General features: G+C 35.0%; 2 protein-coding genes across 2 annotated transcripts; one reads left to right on the top strand and one right to left on the bottom strand.

Moving 5' to 3' along the window:
• Positions 1-776: 776 nt before the first annotated feature.
• Positions 777-4,058, top strand: LOC108345304 (ribulose-1,5 bisphosphate carboxylase/oxygenase large subunit N-methyltransferase, chloroplastic). Its single transcript, XM_017583896.2, has 6 exons — positions 777-1,391; positions 1,494-1,522; positions 1,670-1,881; positions 2,105-2,230; positions 2,678-3,082; positions 3,514-4,058. Exons 1-6 carry the CDS (start codon positions 913-915, stop codon positions 3,730-3,732), a joined length of 1,470 nt encoding a protein of 489 aa, XP_017439385.1. The 5' UTR covers positions 777-912; the 3' UTR covers positions 3,733-4,058.
• A 152-nt stretch (positions 4,059-4,210) lies between these two features.
• On the bottom strand, positions 4,211-14,755 carry LOC108345291 (rhamnogalacturonan I rhamnosyltransferase 1). Its single transcript, XM_017583884.2, has 9 exons — positions 14,285-14,755; positions 13,851-14,149; positions 12,026-12,093; positions 11,853-11,941; positions 11,606-11,768; positions 6,467-6,756; positions 5,881-6,085; positions 4,913-5,070; positions 4,211-4,567 (listed from the first exon to the last, which is right to left on the bottom strand). The coding sequence occupies exons 2-9, from the start codon at positions 14,107-14,109 to the stop codon at positions 4,294-4,296; spliced, it is 1,506 nt and encodes a 501-aa protein (XP_017439373.1). The 5' UTR covers positions 14,110-14,149; positions 14,285-14,755; the 3' UTR covers positions 4,211-4,293.
• Between the last annotated feature and the right edge of the window lie 3,565 nt (positions 14,756-18,320).

The raw sequence follows: 18,320 nt of genomic DNA on the forward strand, positions 1-18,320 counted from the left end.
TAAAATAGTATTATAATTTTCAGCTTTTTGTTAGTTGTTAGGATTCTATTAACTAGTACTTTGGTAAACCATATTATTTTATAAAAACTTTAGTTTATTCCTTGTAAATATATCCTTTTTTTTAGTATGTCTAGTATTTGAGTGAATTTGAAGGTAAATAAAAGTGAATTTGGAAATAATTTTTTTTAATTTGTCATGTCAATACAATTCTATACTAATTCTCACAAATTTTATTTCCAAATTCACTCTCATTTATCTCCAAATTCACTCAAATAAACGACAAAAAAAATTATCTTCAAATCCTTTCAAATCCCCTCAAATCCATCCTCTCAAATCCACTCAAAAGAACATGGCCTTAATTTCTAACTCATTATTCACCTCAATAATTAAAAGCCAGAAAGTAACAGGAGAGAATAATGCCAAAAGGAATTGGATACTATATGTGCTAAAATCAAATGATAAGTATATTATAAGAATTTAAACCATATTTTTTAAATAATTTTATATTATAATTTAAAATATAATTTACACATTCGAAATTTGGATTTATTATAAATTTTTAGTTATATCTATAAATAATTATTTATTACAAATTTTAATTGTATTAAAAGTAGTGGTTTACTAAAACACTATACTTTTTGTTAAATTCTAAAAACAAACCAACCAACCAATAATCTGTTTAAAGCAAAAGGGGTCAGTTTATGACATAGGATTTAATTATCTAAATAAAACTGTTCAATGTGTATTTAGCCATAAAAACCAAAATGAAAAAAAGAGTTGAACTCGCTGTAGCAGCAAGAAGATAGAGAATCTTATCCACATCCGCAACGTAGGAGAGGATCGAAGTTTCATCTTAGAGACACAACATAGCATTACACACCACAAATATGCAAAAGCAGTAACCAGAGAAAAATGGCTTGTGTCTTTTCTGCATGTTCAGGTTCTGCTTCTCTTTTTCAAGGCACAAATTTCTTCCCCTTTGCAACCAAAGGGTCTTCTCTGCACCTCAAAAGATCACTCTCTGCCAAATGTGTAGCTTCTCTGGGAACTGAGATATCAGTGCCTCCAGCAGTTGATACTTTCTGGCAGTGGCTCAAGGAAGAGGGTGTTGTCTCCAGCAAAACACCAGTGAAGCCTGGTGTGGTGCCAGAAGGCTTAGGACTGGTTGCACTCAAAGACATTTCTAGGAATGAGGTTGTCTTACAGGTGCCCAAGAGGCTGTGGATTAACCCTGATGCTGTGGCAGCTTCAGAGATTGGGAAAGTGTGTAGTGGATTGAAGCCTTGGTTGGCTGTTGCGTTGTTTCTGGTAAGAGAAAGGTCAAAGGATGATTCTCTTTGGAAGCACTACTTCAGTATTCTGCCCAAGGAAACTGACTCTACAATTTACTGGTGGGTTTCTTTTGGTATGCTTGTTTAAACATGCTTAATGGGTATTTTGTTTGTTTTCATATGGTTGGTTGATTTAGTTGGTGATTGGTTATTCCAGTGCAGGTCAGAGGAGGAGCTCTCTGAACTAAAAGGTTAGTTAGTTACTTAATTGTGTCAATGTTTTAATGCATAAGCATGTAAATAAATGATGAAAAGATTGTGTTTTGGAGTAGTTGCCTTTGGAAATGCTTGTTTTGTGCTGAGGTTTTCAGCACTGCTGATTGAACTAATTTGTGTAGGGACTCAACTTCTGAATTCAACACTGAGTGTTAAAGAGTATGTGAAGAGCGAATTTAGGAGGCTGGAAGAAGAAATTATACTCCCTAATAGGAAGCTTTTCCCTTCTCCTATTACAATTGATGACTTCTTCTGGGCATTTGGAATTCTAAGATCAAGGGCATTTTCTCGCCTTCGCAATGAAAATCTAGTTGTGATTCCATTAGCTGACTTTGTATGGTCCTTTTCATTTTCTCTCTTTCTGTCGTGTAAACAGAGATAAACATCAACATATCAATTGTTTTGAGATAAAATCAAGAATAAATCTGTCATTTTAAGAGGATTAACTGTCAAAGCTGTAGATATTACCGGAATGCCAACTTTTACCCCTTAAAACGTGCACACTTTACTTGTTTTGTGTATGATATTGTCTTTTCCAAATTCAATTTCTGGATCAGATAAACCATAGTGCCAGAGTAACTACAGAAGATCATGCTTATGAAATTAAAGGAGCAGCAGGTCTTTTCTCCTGGGATTACCTATTTTCCGTAAGGAGTCCCCTTTCTCTCAAGGCTGGTGACCAGGTGAAGTGCCCTTGCCTCTGATTGTTTTTCTCTTCTCACGTTCCGCATGTATCTAAGAAGTTTATACATGAACTAACAAGCCAGTTCTTATTGATCAAAGCGTGTTATGAATTAAATAAGAACATGTTGAACAAACTTTTCCGTGAGAACTTTTAGGAGGAAAAAGTAAGAAGAAAATGAAATGAACTTCTTCACAAGTTAAAATTTGATTATCCATGAACTAATTGTGAAAGTTCTATCATTAGTTTCTCTACATTTTTAATGTGTTACTAGTTGCATAAGCTATCGAGAAATTTATTCCATTTTTTCTTTCTTTTTATTTGTATTAGTCCTTACGGAGAAGTTTCTCGACGTTGTATTTAGAAGAACAAACCGTGCAATTGGTGACATAAAATACAATGGTAATATATGCTTACACATAACAAAGGGAGGAACTTTTTACTGCAGGTGTATATCCAATATGATTTGAATAAAAGCAATGCCGAGCTGGCTCTGGACTACGGTTTCATTGAACCAAATGCAGACCGGAATGCATATACCTTGACACTGCAGATATCTGAGTCAGACTCCTTTTTTGGTGATAAATTAGACATTGCTGAGTCCAATGGTTTTGGGGAGACAGCATACTTTGACATCTTCTACAACCGCCCACTTCCACCGGGGCTGCTTCCATATCTGAGACTACTAGCTCTAGGGGGCACTGATGCTTTCCTTTTAGAGTCAATATTTAGAAATTCCATTTGGGGTCATCTTGAATTGCCTGTGAGCCGTGACAATGAGGAGCTAATATGCAGAGTGATTAGAGAGACCTGCAAAACTGCCCTTGCTGGTTATCATACAACCATTGAAGAGGTATGATTTGTGTATTACTTTACGGGAGGAAAACCATGCATTAAAACATTTCCCTCTAGTTTATAGGTATAAAGTATCGATATATCCCATTTATAGGTATAAGGTTTCCTTATATAAGTATCACGGATTCTAGAGGAACCGCATGAGATCTTACAAGGCACATTAATAGTGTGTGTGGAAGAGAGGAGAAAATAATGTATTACACAGCATTTTCATTTGTTTGATGCGAAAGAATATGGAAGAAAAAGGAGCCAAAAAATTGTCTTTTAGAAACAAAACTTAAAACTTTACTTCCACTTTCTCTCCAATTCAAATGCATTTTTTTTTCACATATCATTTTCTTTCCTCCCAATCAGAAGGAGCCTAAATTGTGAAATTTTTTTTATGCTGATTGAACTCAACAAATAAGTAACAATGCACGTGAATGGCAGGATCAAAAGTTGAAAGAAGCTAAGCTAGATTCAAGGCTTGCTATAGCAGTGGGAATTAGAGAAGGGGAGAAGCAGCTCCTGCAGCAAATTGACGAGATCTTTAACGAGAAAGAATTGGAATTGGCCCAGTTAGAATATTATCAGGAAAGGAGGCTCAAGGACCTTGGACTTTGCGGGGAAAGTGGTGATATCCTTGGGGACCTTGGAAAATTCTTTTAGGAGGAAGAAGCAGAAGTATTAGCAGCAGTTAAGGACAAGCTTTTGTCTACGTTTCCAAAGGACGAGAAAACCTAAACTCTTAGTAAATCACAGAAGAAGGCTTCCAAGACCAATCCATGGCATGCATCCAGTTTATCTTTGAAGAGGATCATAATCAAGTTTTTTGACTCGCCCCCGTTTATTACTTTGATTGTTTGTGTAGGAAGATGCAATGAACTTTTAGAATGCCTAATCTGAATTAAAGGCCGCAACATGAACAATTGTTATATAACTATACTGAACTCAAATTTGGATAAATAAATAAATTAAGGGTGAAATTGAAGATACATCTTTGCATGCCTCAATAGAAGCAGATATTTCCCTTTCTTTTTTTCCTTTTTTTTTCCTCGTTACTTTCTTTTCCATGGTTCTCTACAAATTCATGTGTACATGATATAATTAAAAAGGCCATCATCATGTGTACAGCACTCGAGTAATTAAGTGGGAAGAAGCACTTCATAGATTCCTCTTTAAACTGGTTGTTGGAAAGAAAAGTTCATTTTGACATTATGCAGCTTGTCCTCATTGTATATGACTCGAGTTAAGAGCACCTAGCAAGTCATCACACTTGGATACCTCGCAGAGGCACTCGTAAGGGTTGGCATAGAAATAATCCTCTTCCTTTGGCTTGTCTGCTTCAACTCTACGACGAGTTGGCTGTCCCATTTTTCTTTCATGAACCTTTCTCACAGCATTTGTAAACTCATTCCATGAAAAGGTTCCATTTTGATGCATATCAAGTAATTCTACAAGCTTTTTCCGATCCAATAAGATGGACTTTTTAAAGCCAGAAAACCTGCAAGAGGACAAATTAGAATTTATTTTGTGGATTTTTATCAAGGCCACTATAGTGGAGTAAACCATCATTTTGACTCCTGAAAATTGTATTACTTATCACATTAGTCCCTGAAACTATAGAGATTCCAAATAAATATGAAATTTCCAGTTGTTTCATTAAAGTACTTGAACTTAATCGCTTCCTGTTGATTTAGTTCCTAAAACTATGTTTATGTTATTACTCAAGTCCCATTTTCTTAAAAAAGTTTGGGTTATACACTTTTAGGGACCCAAATGGTGGTTTACTTGCTTGGCCTTCTAATATAAATCAAATTGCAAGTAACAAGAGAGAATGCATGCACACCTGCGGTGGCCTTCAACAAGTTTTGCCATGTTACCGTAATATGTCGGAACAAAGGTGTTACTCGCTACAGAAACAATAAAATCCAAAGCTGCCATTTGTGATGAATGATTCCGAAACTGCAGCAACTCATCATTGGCCAGCAATGTCTCTTTCCTAACCTAAAAGTCAAAAGAATATTGAGACCAGAAGAAACCATTGTAAGAGAGAAATGTAGATCAGGCAGGTAAAGAATATTAAAATTTCTTTCACAAGTATTTTATTGAATTTGTAATATAACTTTTGTTATATGAACTGTAAATGGACAATTCTGCAGAATCCCCTGGAATCCATTATAGCATTTTATTAAATCCGAGTTAAAACACGTGTCAAATCATAATATATCACTATCTTTGCCACGGTTTGCAATCCTTATCTCAGCTTAAAGCTTCTGGTGAATCAGTGGGATTGTCAAGTAAAATAGTAGGATTCGTGGGGTCGTGTGATCCTACTGTGTTACAATCTGATCCACTTTTTTCACTGAAACTGGAAAAACCATGGGAAACCTGTTTTTGACCCAGTTCCACTGAAACCCGAATACTTTAGGCTGCGTCTTTCTTCTAGTTCTTGTGTCTGTCGTTCTGCCTCGTGCATAACTGCTTCTGTCTCTTCTCTCTCATCTACTCTCCTTCATTCTTTGATTCTGATGATATTTTGTGTTTAGAGTTGGTAAATTAAGCTGTTACTAGTTTAAATTTTTTTCTCTTATTTATGTTATTTTGTAAGCATTACATATAAATTCATGTACACATACATATATTACGGATTTGGTAGGTTCTTTCAAACGGTGTAATGATCCAATGATTTATGATCATTAGCTCCCTTCTAGATCCTAAGTAGCTTCTCAATTTCAACTATTTAGATTATATCAAATATAGAACAACAAAAATAAAAACAGAAATGACGTGGGGATAGGGTATTGGTGAACCTACAATTCTTGGAAAAGCAGCTCTCAGTTGTGCTAATCTACGTTCACCACCATAAATTTCACCAGCTGCAATATATATTGGTGTCTCCCTAGCAAAACCCAAAGCTTGCAGAACTAAGGCTGCCTCCTCTGGTGTCAAAGGACAGAGACCCTGTGATCTCCTTTCTTCAGACACTATCTCCTTTTCTCTCCACGAAGGGAATGCATACCTGAATTACACAAGCAAGATAAAAAATTTTGAGATTGACCCTTTTTATGCCAGCTCATTACAAATAACACTGACAACAGGAATATTTATTTTTTATGGAGGTAACTAATGTGTATTGTCAAAGTATGCAAAAACCAACATGTCAGGTTACTCGTGAACTACATAGACAGTTCCTCCATCAGCCCATGCAAATAGCATAAGGGGCTCTCTAGGATAGAACTGGAGGCATAATTAACTATCTAGAACCAATGACAACAGCTGTGATAGAGTAAAAAAAATTCTAGTGATCAACATCTTCCCCAGCAACTCTCAGATAAGAACCTACCTCTCACAAAAACCTATCCATAAATATATGCATAGTAAAACAAGAAAAATATGATACCTCATCCGCTTGAGCTCCTCAGCTTCTTCATTAGTGCAACCAAGCGTACAACCTGAGAAAGCCAGCATGTCCATTTCATATCTCAGATGCAAGGCCACAAAGGGTCCATTTTTACTAAGTATCCGAATCAATTTTTGGCCCAAATTCTCAAGTTCAGGAGTGAATTTAAGTGCCTGGAAATTCACACGACACCTAAGTTTCTGTAGATCAAGTGGGAGACCATTATTTGCTAGACGCGCATCTGTTTTGTTGAAATGTACCACCTTATGCTTGTCAAAAAGCGGAAGAATCTGCAGTGAGGAGTCAAGAGCACCAAATTAAACTCAAAAAGACATGTACAACTCAATGAGAGAGGGAGGAAGAGAATATAATCATGATTCTGATAGTACAATCAATACAACCCTAAATCTGTCTACTGTATCCTGCATTTTCCTGTCCATATTTTGTTTCCTCTCTAAAGGACAAGTCAGTAATAATGCATCTAGTAATTTACAAATTACCAGTTCACAGTGAAGAAGATCATATAGCCAAAAATCCAATGGGTATTGATAAAGAGAAACAAGAACTTTAAAGTTGTAACATGGAAGAAAATCCTTAGTTACCCTTTCTCCATTCACCCACATGGACATGTGGAAAAAATTAGAGAATCAATTCATTACTGAGAAAAATATTAGCAATTTTGTGGAACTCCTATTTTATATACAAGTGATCCCTGCTTTTATAGTCTAGAAGCATCTAATAACAAAATCAACAGTACAAATCTACAACATAAGTGCATAACTGGCAATCAACAACAAAATTATAATTCAGATTACACATCCATAATAATAGATACTCCCATATTTAATTTGGCAAGAATACAATTTCTGACATTTGTCATCTGCCTTACAATCATGATCATATAATAAAACTTAGAAATAAGATGACCATTATGATAGAACTGATATTGGAATAAGAAAAGATACAATCTTGAATTTTATTACCCTGCTTAATTCCAATCTTGTACCAGTGTAGTACAGATAGAGTCAAACGAAAAAAAAAGAAGGAAGACTGTAGTACACAAACAATCAGAGGTTATTTGAGAACCTCACTCTCCAACTATCGTTCTATTTCTGTTTTCTCCAAAAGTCTTTCCTCCTAACTCTCCTAGAACAATTATAAATAGTTCAGATACAGTTATAGTAACTACAGTAACTTTTCCTTCTTTTATACTACCATAAGTTCTTCTTCTTTTACACATTACCGAACCTACCACTACCCCCTCCATGAAGAATCATCTTGTCCTCTTAATGCAGGCAGTCCATTCCCAACTATTCTCACTTTCTCGAAGTTGTTTCCACTTGAGAAAAACTTCTAACTCCCCTTTAGTATTAGTCCAGGTGTCCTATAGTTGTTCAGGAGTCACTTCAAGAGTATAATCTTTTGAAATCATAGGAGGTGGGGTTGTGGTGGCTGGTCGTATTGCTGGTTTAAGTAAAGATACATGAAAGACTGGATGGATATGAATGTGTTCAGGGAGCTCCAACTTATATGCAACCAGTCCAATGCGTTCCACTACTTGGTAGGGTCCCTAAAAATCTTGGACTAAGATTTTCATTAAGCCTCCTTGCTAAGGATCAAAGTCATGTGGCTATAATTTCAAGAAAACCCAATCCCCTATTTAATATGCCACATCATGTTTGTGTTTATCACCTTGTACCCGATTTTTATCTTTTTCCTTCCACAAATTTGTCTTCGGTTCCCTTCAATATTTCATCTCGTTGCATCTACATCTGATTCACACTTTCCACTATAGATGGGATAGTAGTTCCCTTCAAATGTATAGGAGGATTACTCTCATAAAGTGCTTTAAAAGAGTAATTTTTGTTGAGGCACTATAGTTTGTATTAAACCATAATTATGCCTAGGGTAACCAATCTATCCATTGCCTAGTCTGAGTTTCAAGTCAGTGATTGACAACTTTTGTTTGATTGATGATGGTAAGTTGTCGTGTACTTTAATTTATTCCCAACCTGTTTAAACAATTCCCTCCACATTGCTTACATCTTTGGGAATTGGCCACCTCCACATTGCTTACACCTTTCTTGGGTCAGCTTATACTCCTTGACTTCAAATAATATGACCCAAGTACTCTAGACTAGGTTGACCCAAACTACATTTCTTTTATTTATCTTTAGTCGTTTTTCTTGAAGCACCATTAGTACTTTTATTAAGTGTTGAACATGAATTTCAAAAGAGTGGCTTTAAACCAGAATATCATAAAAAAAAACAATACAAACATTCTTAAGAAAGCCCGAGTAACTCATTCATCAGTAATTGAAATGTGGTGGGTGCATTTGACAACTCAAATGGCATGACTAAGACTTCTTAATGACCATCACGAGTCCTAAATATGGTTTTCTCAAGATCTTCTTCTTTCATGAGGATTTGATGATATTCAGATTTCAAATCCAACTAGAAAATATCATTGCTCCTGTCAATTCATCTAACAATTCCTCTATAACTAGAATGGGAAATTTGTTACGAATTGTTAATACAAAACCTCCATCCACCATTCTTTTTCTTTAGCAAAATAATAGTGCTTGAATAAGGGTTGATATTGGGTCTGATGATTCCAGCCTTAAGCATGTCATTGACCAACTTCTCAATCTTATTTTTCTGATATGGAGAATACTTACAAGGTTTGAGATTTGGAATGGAAACTCCCTCATTTAAGTGAATAAAGTAGCATGGTCAAGTTTTCTACTTGCGGATAATCCAGTTGGATCCTGAAAAACTTCTGTATACAATTCCAACACTTTTACTATCTTAAATGGTATTATCTGGTGACTTGCTGCTTCCTTTTCTCATATCCATTCTACCAAATACCCTGTACCTTCTTGCTTCAACTCACTCACAATCACTTTTGACAAAGTTTCAGTTCTGGATAAAGTGGGATCTCTTATCAAGGACTACTCCATTTCACCCTTTCCAATAGTTAACCTTAATTTCCAAAATCAACCTTAACTTCCCCTAAACTTGCCAACCACTACAAGCCCAAGACCACATATGCACCACCCAAATCAAAGATGAAAAATATGATTGAATATTCAACCCTCGTAACATCAAAACAAAACCTTATAACATTCCTTGGCAGCGCACCTTGTGTCCATCTCCTACTTCAACCACATAAGGAAGAGTTTCTTCCATCTCTAGCCCACACCTTAGTTATAATTCTTTAGAAATGAAATTGTGAGATGCTCCACAATCTAAACCACCACCTTCTCATTCTAAATTCTTCCCCATACCTTCTAAGACTTCTTGGTGGTATGACCAGCCATAGTAAACATAGATAGCTGCAAGCCTTTCTCTACTTCGCCATCTCCATCTTCTTTGCCCATGGTGTCATCAAGAATTTCGTCATATTCAGATATGTCTTCCTTGATTATAAGGAGCATGTGTAGTTGTTTGTTTCCGCAAACATGGTTAGGCCCAAACTTCTCATCACATCTGAAACATAATCCTTTCTTGATCTTATCTTGCATCTCTTCATCAAATAATTTCATAACTAGCCCCACGGTTGCGGTTCCATCCCTGATTATTTATCAAGCTATTGGTTATTTATGTTCTTTCCCCTTTTCCTCTACCATTGTAAATGGTAGTAATTGGATTTCCATCATCTCGAGAAAAGCTACCAGTCATCAAATACGGCCTATACCCATTGCTTCCTTTGTTCTCAATCAGCACTCCCCCTTTTGAATTAATAATGATTTTGATAGGTTTCCGAACAAGAAACCCAACCCAGAACTCCCTCACAGTCTCTCACACCAAGAAAACAGAGAGATATATGATGAATTGTGTATTATTAACAGAAAGAATAGTATGTGTTTACAAGATGCAGAGGCATAACCCTCTTCACAGGTCTAAGGCCTGTCAACAAACAATGTACTCAAAAAAACTGCTTCTAACTATCCAATCAATCTATTTATACAATTCCTCTCCTTCTATCCTAATCCCCTTTCCCATTGTATCCAAATACCCTATATCCTAACAGATTTTCTCTTCAATCATCTAAGCCTTCGTCATCAATTCAGCAAGATTGTTGGGTTCATTTATCTTCACTTCTGCATTGATTTCCTCTTTCAAGTCACTCAAGAATATTACTATCAAATAATCTTGTTCAATGTCTTTTGAGAATCCTGCACATTGTTCAAATTGCTCCAGGTAACTTTCTACAAAACCCGTTTATGTTAACCCAATCAAGATTTCAAGAGAATATTTTAACATATTGGATTGGAACCTTCTTACCCCTGCAACTTTGGAAGATTCCCATGTTGGATTTGGGTTACAAGTCTCCCACCATTGCAACTAGTTTAATGCCTTTCCCTCTAAAGCAATCATCCCTGATTGCATTCTTTCCTCTTCTATTACCTCTTCCAAGCAAAAATACTACTCCAACCTATTTGTCCAGCCATATGCTTCTTCTATCGAATAAACAGAAGTCTCATGTTTCCGCACCGTGAATGAGGGTTTGGTTGCCACCCTTCTACCCTTTCCCCTATGCCAATTCTTTCTTCCACCATGTATGGGGCATCCATTGTTTTCTTCTCACATGCTATTTTTTCCACAACAACTGTGAGACTAATTATAAAATCTTCCAATTTATGAAAACCTCATGTTGCTCACTCTCCGTGTTCTCTCTATCATGAATAACTTCTCGCAACATCCATTCTAGCCAATCCATTCCTGCTTCCATCCTCATGTTCACCATACCCCTCAAAATGCATCACAGTGGCACTGTTCCAAGACATTCTTTAATACTTCCTTACCATGTACACAGAAAGCAATTCAGGGAAATGTTAGGAAACTGGACAAGTATAATTGTATATTACACTAAAACTAGACCCTCAATATAAATCTGACGGGTCTGGGAGGAAATATACACTCAAAAGCAATCTGATCACACACAGCCCTCCCTCTAAAATGTTAAAGAAGCGAACAGTCAAAAAACGGTAAATATTCTTGTCTTAGAACTGAATAGAGGTTAAGGTGAAGAATCATTAATCAATCATTGTATCAAACCTTAAATTACAAAGAGAAAGCTTGATTAACATACAGTACATAGTTTTAGCCCAAATGCAGCTAATACAATCTGCTGACCTGCTCCAAGTAATACTTTTCATTTGACCAGCTAACAGGAGGCATCTTCAGGGTAGTCTGCCCAATTTTCTCACTAAACCTTTTGGGAACTCTTTTCACTATTCGAACTTCATCTCGTAGAGAATCAATGAAATGTCTCACGTCAAAAATTTCCTCAAAATTGCTGAAAAAAATGAAAACTACAAAACTTTAAAATGATATGGAAGCCAGTAGATAATACTCTTCATTTTAAAAACAAATGATATACCTAGGGTCTGCCCAAAATGATTTCTTATCAAGCTCTGGAACAACCAATGTGAGATTCAAAAGTCGAGAAATGGCCACCATGTCACAAATCTGAAATGCCAAATCTGCTATATGAATATTTAAGATCATCATAGAATAGGAACAGAGAAATAACAACATGGAAAAAATACAAACCGCTGCACGCATTTGATTCAAGCCCCCATTGCAGGACACTCTCAGAAAACCATTACTTGTATAATTTCCTGAAAATTTCAGGTCATGAGGTTTTATATTTACAGGAATGTGTAAAATGGTATAAAATTCAACTAATACCCTATCCATTAAACCATCTATTAATATGCATTGATTTATATTACATATACTTCACATATACTTTATTAGCATAGTCTTTTTCAAAATTAAGAATACCCAATATTGGAAATAAAAAATGAGACAATCAGATGAGCATAGGCGTGGGAGCCCATCTAAAACAAGGCACAATTTTCATCCAGCAATTGGGCAACTATCAATACTATTAATATCCAAAGTGCAAGTCAACACAAAACTGCCACAAGTGAATAGATACAAATGTATCACAATTAATATATAAAGGTTCATTTTATAAAATAAGTTAAAATGGAAACACAAAAGCTAGAAGTTGATTTTTGTGTAAGGTTAATGTGCACTTTAGTTTCACCTTATAATGGTACAAGTAAACAATCTTAGATGTGAAATTGGCTCCTCTAAAGTGAGAAATTCAATTCAGAGAGTACAATGAGATGCTAACCTGTTGGTTAGAAAAACAACAGGAAATATTTGAAGAAGTACATAATTTATTATGCATTTGCAAGTATTAAATCACAATCTTAACTGTTGGTTTCTCATTCAATGGCCATAGATTCTCACTTCTCTCTCTAAAATGAATCGCTCACTTTATTGGAGTCAAATCCCATACAAGCATGTCTTAAAATATGCAAGTCTAAAGAAGGGAATATATAATTATAGTCTCCTTTGTTTTCCAGTTTCTGTTAAGCCAATGAAGATTATTACGGACATCACATTCAGAATTCAAGCTAGGTAAGAATTTGATATAGACTTCATTGCAACAAGTATAATTCCTGATCACACAAAAAGGCCATCAAGTTAAACAAAAATTCTACTGAGAAGCTATAGAATCAGAAATGTTGTATGGAGGTGACGGCCGGCAGTGAAGAGTCAACAAGTGCCAAATTTAACTGTAGCTGAGAATAGAATAGTGAGGTCGATCACTTGATATATAAGGAAGGATATGAAAGGGATATTGGCCTAATGTGGATCAGTTATGCGAGAAGAAAACGCAAAGATGCTTCAATGAGAATATTAGATCAAATGGAAAATAATTAGACAGGGATAGACTGTGGAGGAAGAGTCAAAATGTCAGGTTTACCAAACTTTTGGTCTTGGATAGAACCCAAAGGCATCAATTGATCGAGGTAGATGACTCACATAGAAGAATATAACCGGATTGTTGTTTTCTAAGGGCATAAACAGCATAAACTATAAATCAATTCATCCTTGGCAGGATTCCTCAAAACATGATCGTAAATGCCAAATTAATATTGATTTTATAAATCATAATTCACTATGATATCTGCATCTAAAGTTGAAGGGATAAATATTTCAATTCTTCTTCCTCATAACTGAGTGTGAAACCCATAAATTTACTAAATGACAAGCACCAATCCAAAAAACCAAAAATATTTTCTAGAAGATCCTACAACACATAAACATTCAGTACCGACTTTCATCTAAGCACGATCATCACCTCCAGACAACAAATACAACTCAGACTCAACAATATGGATTTCACTGCTCAAATAATATTGGAAAATCTGAAGGGGAGAAATAGCGAGGAGATCTTCACGTATGAGTCACACGTAAGGTTGCATCATCACAGTACCGAAGCTATAGTTGTCCAAACCCACATCCATAATCACTTAAACAAACCAAAACTACAAGCATGAAGTAAAGAAAAACTAACTTGGAGGAAGAAAAGCGGGAGGCGGTTGAACAAGTTCATTATTTGTTTGGAGAGGACTTTGAATTGTGTGATGTATTCGACTTGAAATCCCCAAAAAGAAATGGGAACGCCATAGTTCACTCACTGTCACTAGCTGAAACAGACATGTCCAAAGCACAATGCTCGAACACGCTCGAATGAACCAAACCCGCAAACGGCTCCTCGGATTCGCAGCGCCAGCACCCTGAAGCTTATCGCTCCTCCCGTGAACACCCTCCATTCCTCTGCCACAAACCTCATTGCCACGTCATCACAACAACCTTCGCACGGTTTCCAACAATCCAATTACAACAAAATCAACACAACACCTCTCACAAAAACAAAACAAGAGAAAGGAAAAAATAGGCAGTCATTCATAAACATTGCATTTAAAATACCACAAATTGAAGACTTACCCCAGATATAAACACACTACTTGCCACCTTTGAAGAAATTGAAACCGACCCAGAATTGAACTTGAAGTGGGTGATTGCGGGCAAGGCTCAAAATAAGATCTTTCTGCGCCCCAATTGGTTTAACACAATTTGAAGCTTTTATTCAAGAATCAGAGACAGAGAAAGTGGGAAGAGGAAAACGGAAGACGTAGTTGTGGAGGACGAAGACAGGGAGAACAGGGAGGGTAAGATAAAAAAGAAGGACGATGACGATCGAATCAGAACGGTCAGACACAGAAGATTCATGCAAATTCCTTCCCTTTCCTGGGAAAAACTTGTTTCTTTATCCCTAACGCTCTCTCCTCTTTTTTCTTTCTGTTATTTTGTTCCACCGGACAATTCCAATGGGAAATTAATGTTGTCTATATCTAGACAAAAATGTTCATTTTCTCTCTCACACTGGCTGATCAAACTTTCCAGGAATTTGAATTTTGAAGTTGCCATGCTTTTAATGTCGGACAAAAATTAACTTTTGTAATTCAAATCACATTAACTTTTATATTCCCATTTAGGTCTCTCTAATTATTTTTCTTTAAATTGTTCACTCACCGCTGTCTTATTGATACGAAGTAAATATAGTTATTTTTATATGAAAAGATGGTTTTTTTAGTTAAAAGACTAATTTTAACTCCACACCAAAGTACGATATCTTTGTTATAAAATTTTGTGACCAGGAAGAAAAAGGAAAGTTTGAGCTTTTAGGACAAAGAGATCTACCGGGTTTGTAAAAGATTGATTGCGAAGTAAGTCTCAGATTTATTTATGATAAGACAAAGTGATAAATGACAGTGCAATTTTTTTTTTCTCGTATACTCTTAGCAAGAATATTTTGATGAGAATTTTGTTTGCTTTTGCCTAAAAGGATGTTTATACGTAAAGGAGGTCAAGAAATAAAATCAAGAGAGTGCATTAGCCGAAATTAAATTCATGTTCACTCGTGAAATAGAAATGCATGTAACTTGCGAGGAGATGATCATTGAAAAAGTTAAGGAAAAGATTCTATAACAGAACAAAGCCAAAAGGAAAGTCATCCCAAGAGAAATTTAGCTTTCACAACAGTTGTTGTGATGAAGATATGGGTCAGGTTTCCATTTCATGACAAATCTGCCACTGTCATCACAATGTGAAATAGAAAATAAAGCCTAAGCACAAATGATATGTAAGAGCAAAGATGTTTTATGTATTGATTAAGCCAAACTCCTAAATATCATGTAGCTTAATTATTAAATTTTTGTTTAGTATCCGGTTTTAAAAATGAAAACATTGAGTTTCTATGTTATGAAAAGCGTATAAATAAGGTCTTGTCCGTTAAGTTGACAGCAACGACCTTAAGTCTATACCAATGTGGCCGTACTTTTTCTCTTCTCTCTTCTGCTGTCCAGCTTTTTCTATCTCTTGTTCAGCTTTTTCTTTGATGATTTGTTGAACTTGTTCTTTATTTGTGGACCTTATTCATATATTTTTCATAACATAGGGATCTAATGTCTTCATTTTTAAAATCGGATACTAAACAGAAATTCAACTCCTAATATGAGAACCAAAGCGTTTAAACAATGGGAGGGATTTGGACATTTCACCTTCAATATTTCATGAATAAAAGAAATAAGATTTGATTTCATTGTTAATGATTATAATCGTGTAGTGAGAATATAATCATTTAATAATTGATCATTGTTAGACTTGCATGATGTTACAAAAATTGAACTTTTAATATAAGCATTGCTAATATATATCTACTGATAATATTTCTTTTAGAGTTAACTGCGTTTCTACATTTCTCTCTTAATTACGTTTCTTTTATTTGCATGATTCAAAATTAAAATCTTATTTAAGAAAATAAAACCTTATATATTACTTGAACCATATTGTTACAGAGAGATATACAGTTTTAGTACATGTACTATTTTAAGAAATAATAGTTCATTAATATTAAATTTGATAGTAATACATATTATTAAATAATACATATTGCTAATACAAATTGGTAACGTTTATATTGTAATTCATACTAACTAATTACTAAGAGATAAAAGCTTGCAACATCTTAAACAAACTCAATGAGAATATATATAGGAGAATTCTCAAACCAAACTCTCACCCTAATTAACATTTTCAGTTGAAAATCTCTTACATTTTGCAAATAATTACATTATTTATCTTATATTAAGTCATTTGAGTATTATAATCACGTATTTAAAACTAAATTCTTTTATTTTCATATCTTTCATTTATTTTATTACATTGTTTTTTATTGCCTTAAACGTTTAAGAATCTTTTGTATTATTGCCTTAAACGTTTAAGAATCTTTTGTAGATAGATATTTTATCTAGTTACTTTTCAATGCTTGATCTAGAATACTAAATTGTCTAAATTTCAAAAGCAACCACTTAACCTCTCAATAAATTCATTTAAAAACAATTATGAATATGAATAATTACAAATGTGTAAAACACACACACACACACATATATATATATATATATATATATATATATATATAATTTTTTTTAATAAAATTTTATTACAAAAAAGAAAAATTAATTAATTTCAATTTTTAATCAAATAAAAATTATTTATATAATGCTCGAAAAAATCTTAATATTTCCTCCTCTTCCCTACGTGAATGTTTCAATCACTATTAGAATTTTATCTATTTCTAAAAATACATCAAAAAAGAAAATAGAAATTAATTATTATTGATCGAATTGAAATCAACACTCAATAAACTATATGTAACATTCCAAAAATATAACATAAAACTATATACAGGTGTCATCATTTAATAATATGATAAAATAGTTACTGGAAATAGAGTTAACCTTCCAGTTATTACAAAATAACCATAATATTTAAAACTTTACAAAAGACCTATATTATTCCAAAACTATGTACCTAACCGAACGATTTTTACAAAACTATTCACAAGACCGAGCGGTCTTGTACTAAGCCGAGGGGTCCTCTCCTTCCAAAGACTGCACCACCGAGAGTTCCTCTCCAACTGCTCACACCCACAAGGTGATCATTGCAAAAGAAGAACTGAACAAGAAACATGGACAAAACAAGAAACAAGGGTAAGCTAATGTAATTTAATTGTATACACATACATACATTTCGCCCAAGTCCAAACAATGCAATACCGAACACTACAACATACCAAGACTGAATACAAGTAAGCATATACAAACCAAACACTATACTCATGCATAGACCGAACACCACAATTTATGCATAGTCCGAACACCTGACTTAACCATCCGGATTGTATGAATGTGTAGCTACAAGCGTTTTTGCACTTGTGGTGGTGAAACAACAAGACCCCCATCAAGCTACCCCACAAGGTTAGTCCAGTGAAGATTACCTCTTTACCCTGAGGTTAAAGGACCTCCTGCCATTCTCACACATGAGTTACTCCTCTCTACTTGAGAATGAGTAATCACAGAATATCAGGATAAACACCAGCTTAGCACGATACCCACATTCATACTTTACAATTCAAATACCATCCACGAGACATTCCTCCTTGGAATTCTCTTCCACATTACTTAAAAATATAATTCTCATCAATTAACATGGCATATCATTCATCAATCATATACTCACTCAAGAGACTGAAAACCCTGTGAACTTTGGAGACCAAACAATTTCTCACCACTCCAAAGGATATGACCGAACACTAACACTAGCATAACTACTAGTATAAGACCGAGCGCTAACACTAGCATAACTGCTAGTATAAGATCGAGCGCTCCTAAGAAACCACCCACCCACCTAAGACCGAACGGTCATGAACGGGTAAGACTCCAAAGATACCGAACTAGTTAATGACCGAGTATCTGAACATAGTCGAACGGCCAATCAGCACATGGCCGAGCGGTTAACAGTGCACACTTTGCGTTCTGCATAATTCTGCAGAATTCGGTAGAATTACGAAGAACACCAGAATTTACCTAAAACCCAATATTCTTTCAACTTCTAATCCTCCAGACATGATTTCTAC

This window comes from Vigna angularis, chromosome 1 (assembly GCF_016808095.1).
Source record: "Vigna angularis cultivar LongXiaoDou No.4 chromosome 1, ASM1680809v1, whole genome shotgun sequence".
Taxonomy (NCBI): domain Eukaryota; kingdom Viridiplantae; phylum Streptophyta; class Magnoliopsida; order Fabales; family Fabaceae; genus Vigna; species Vigna angularis.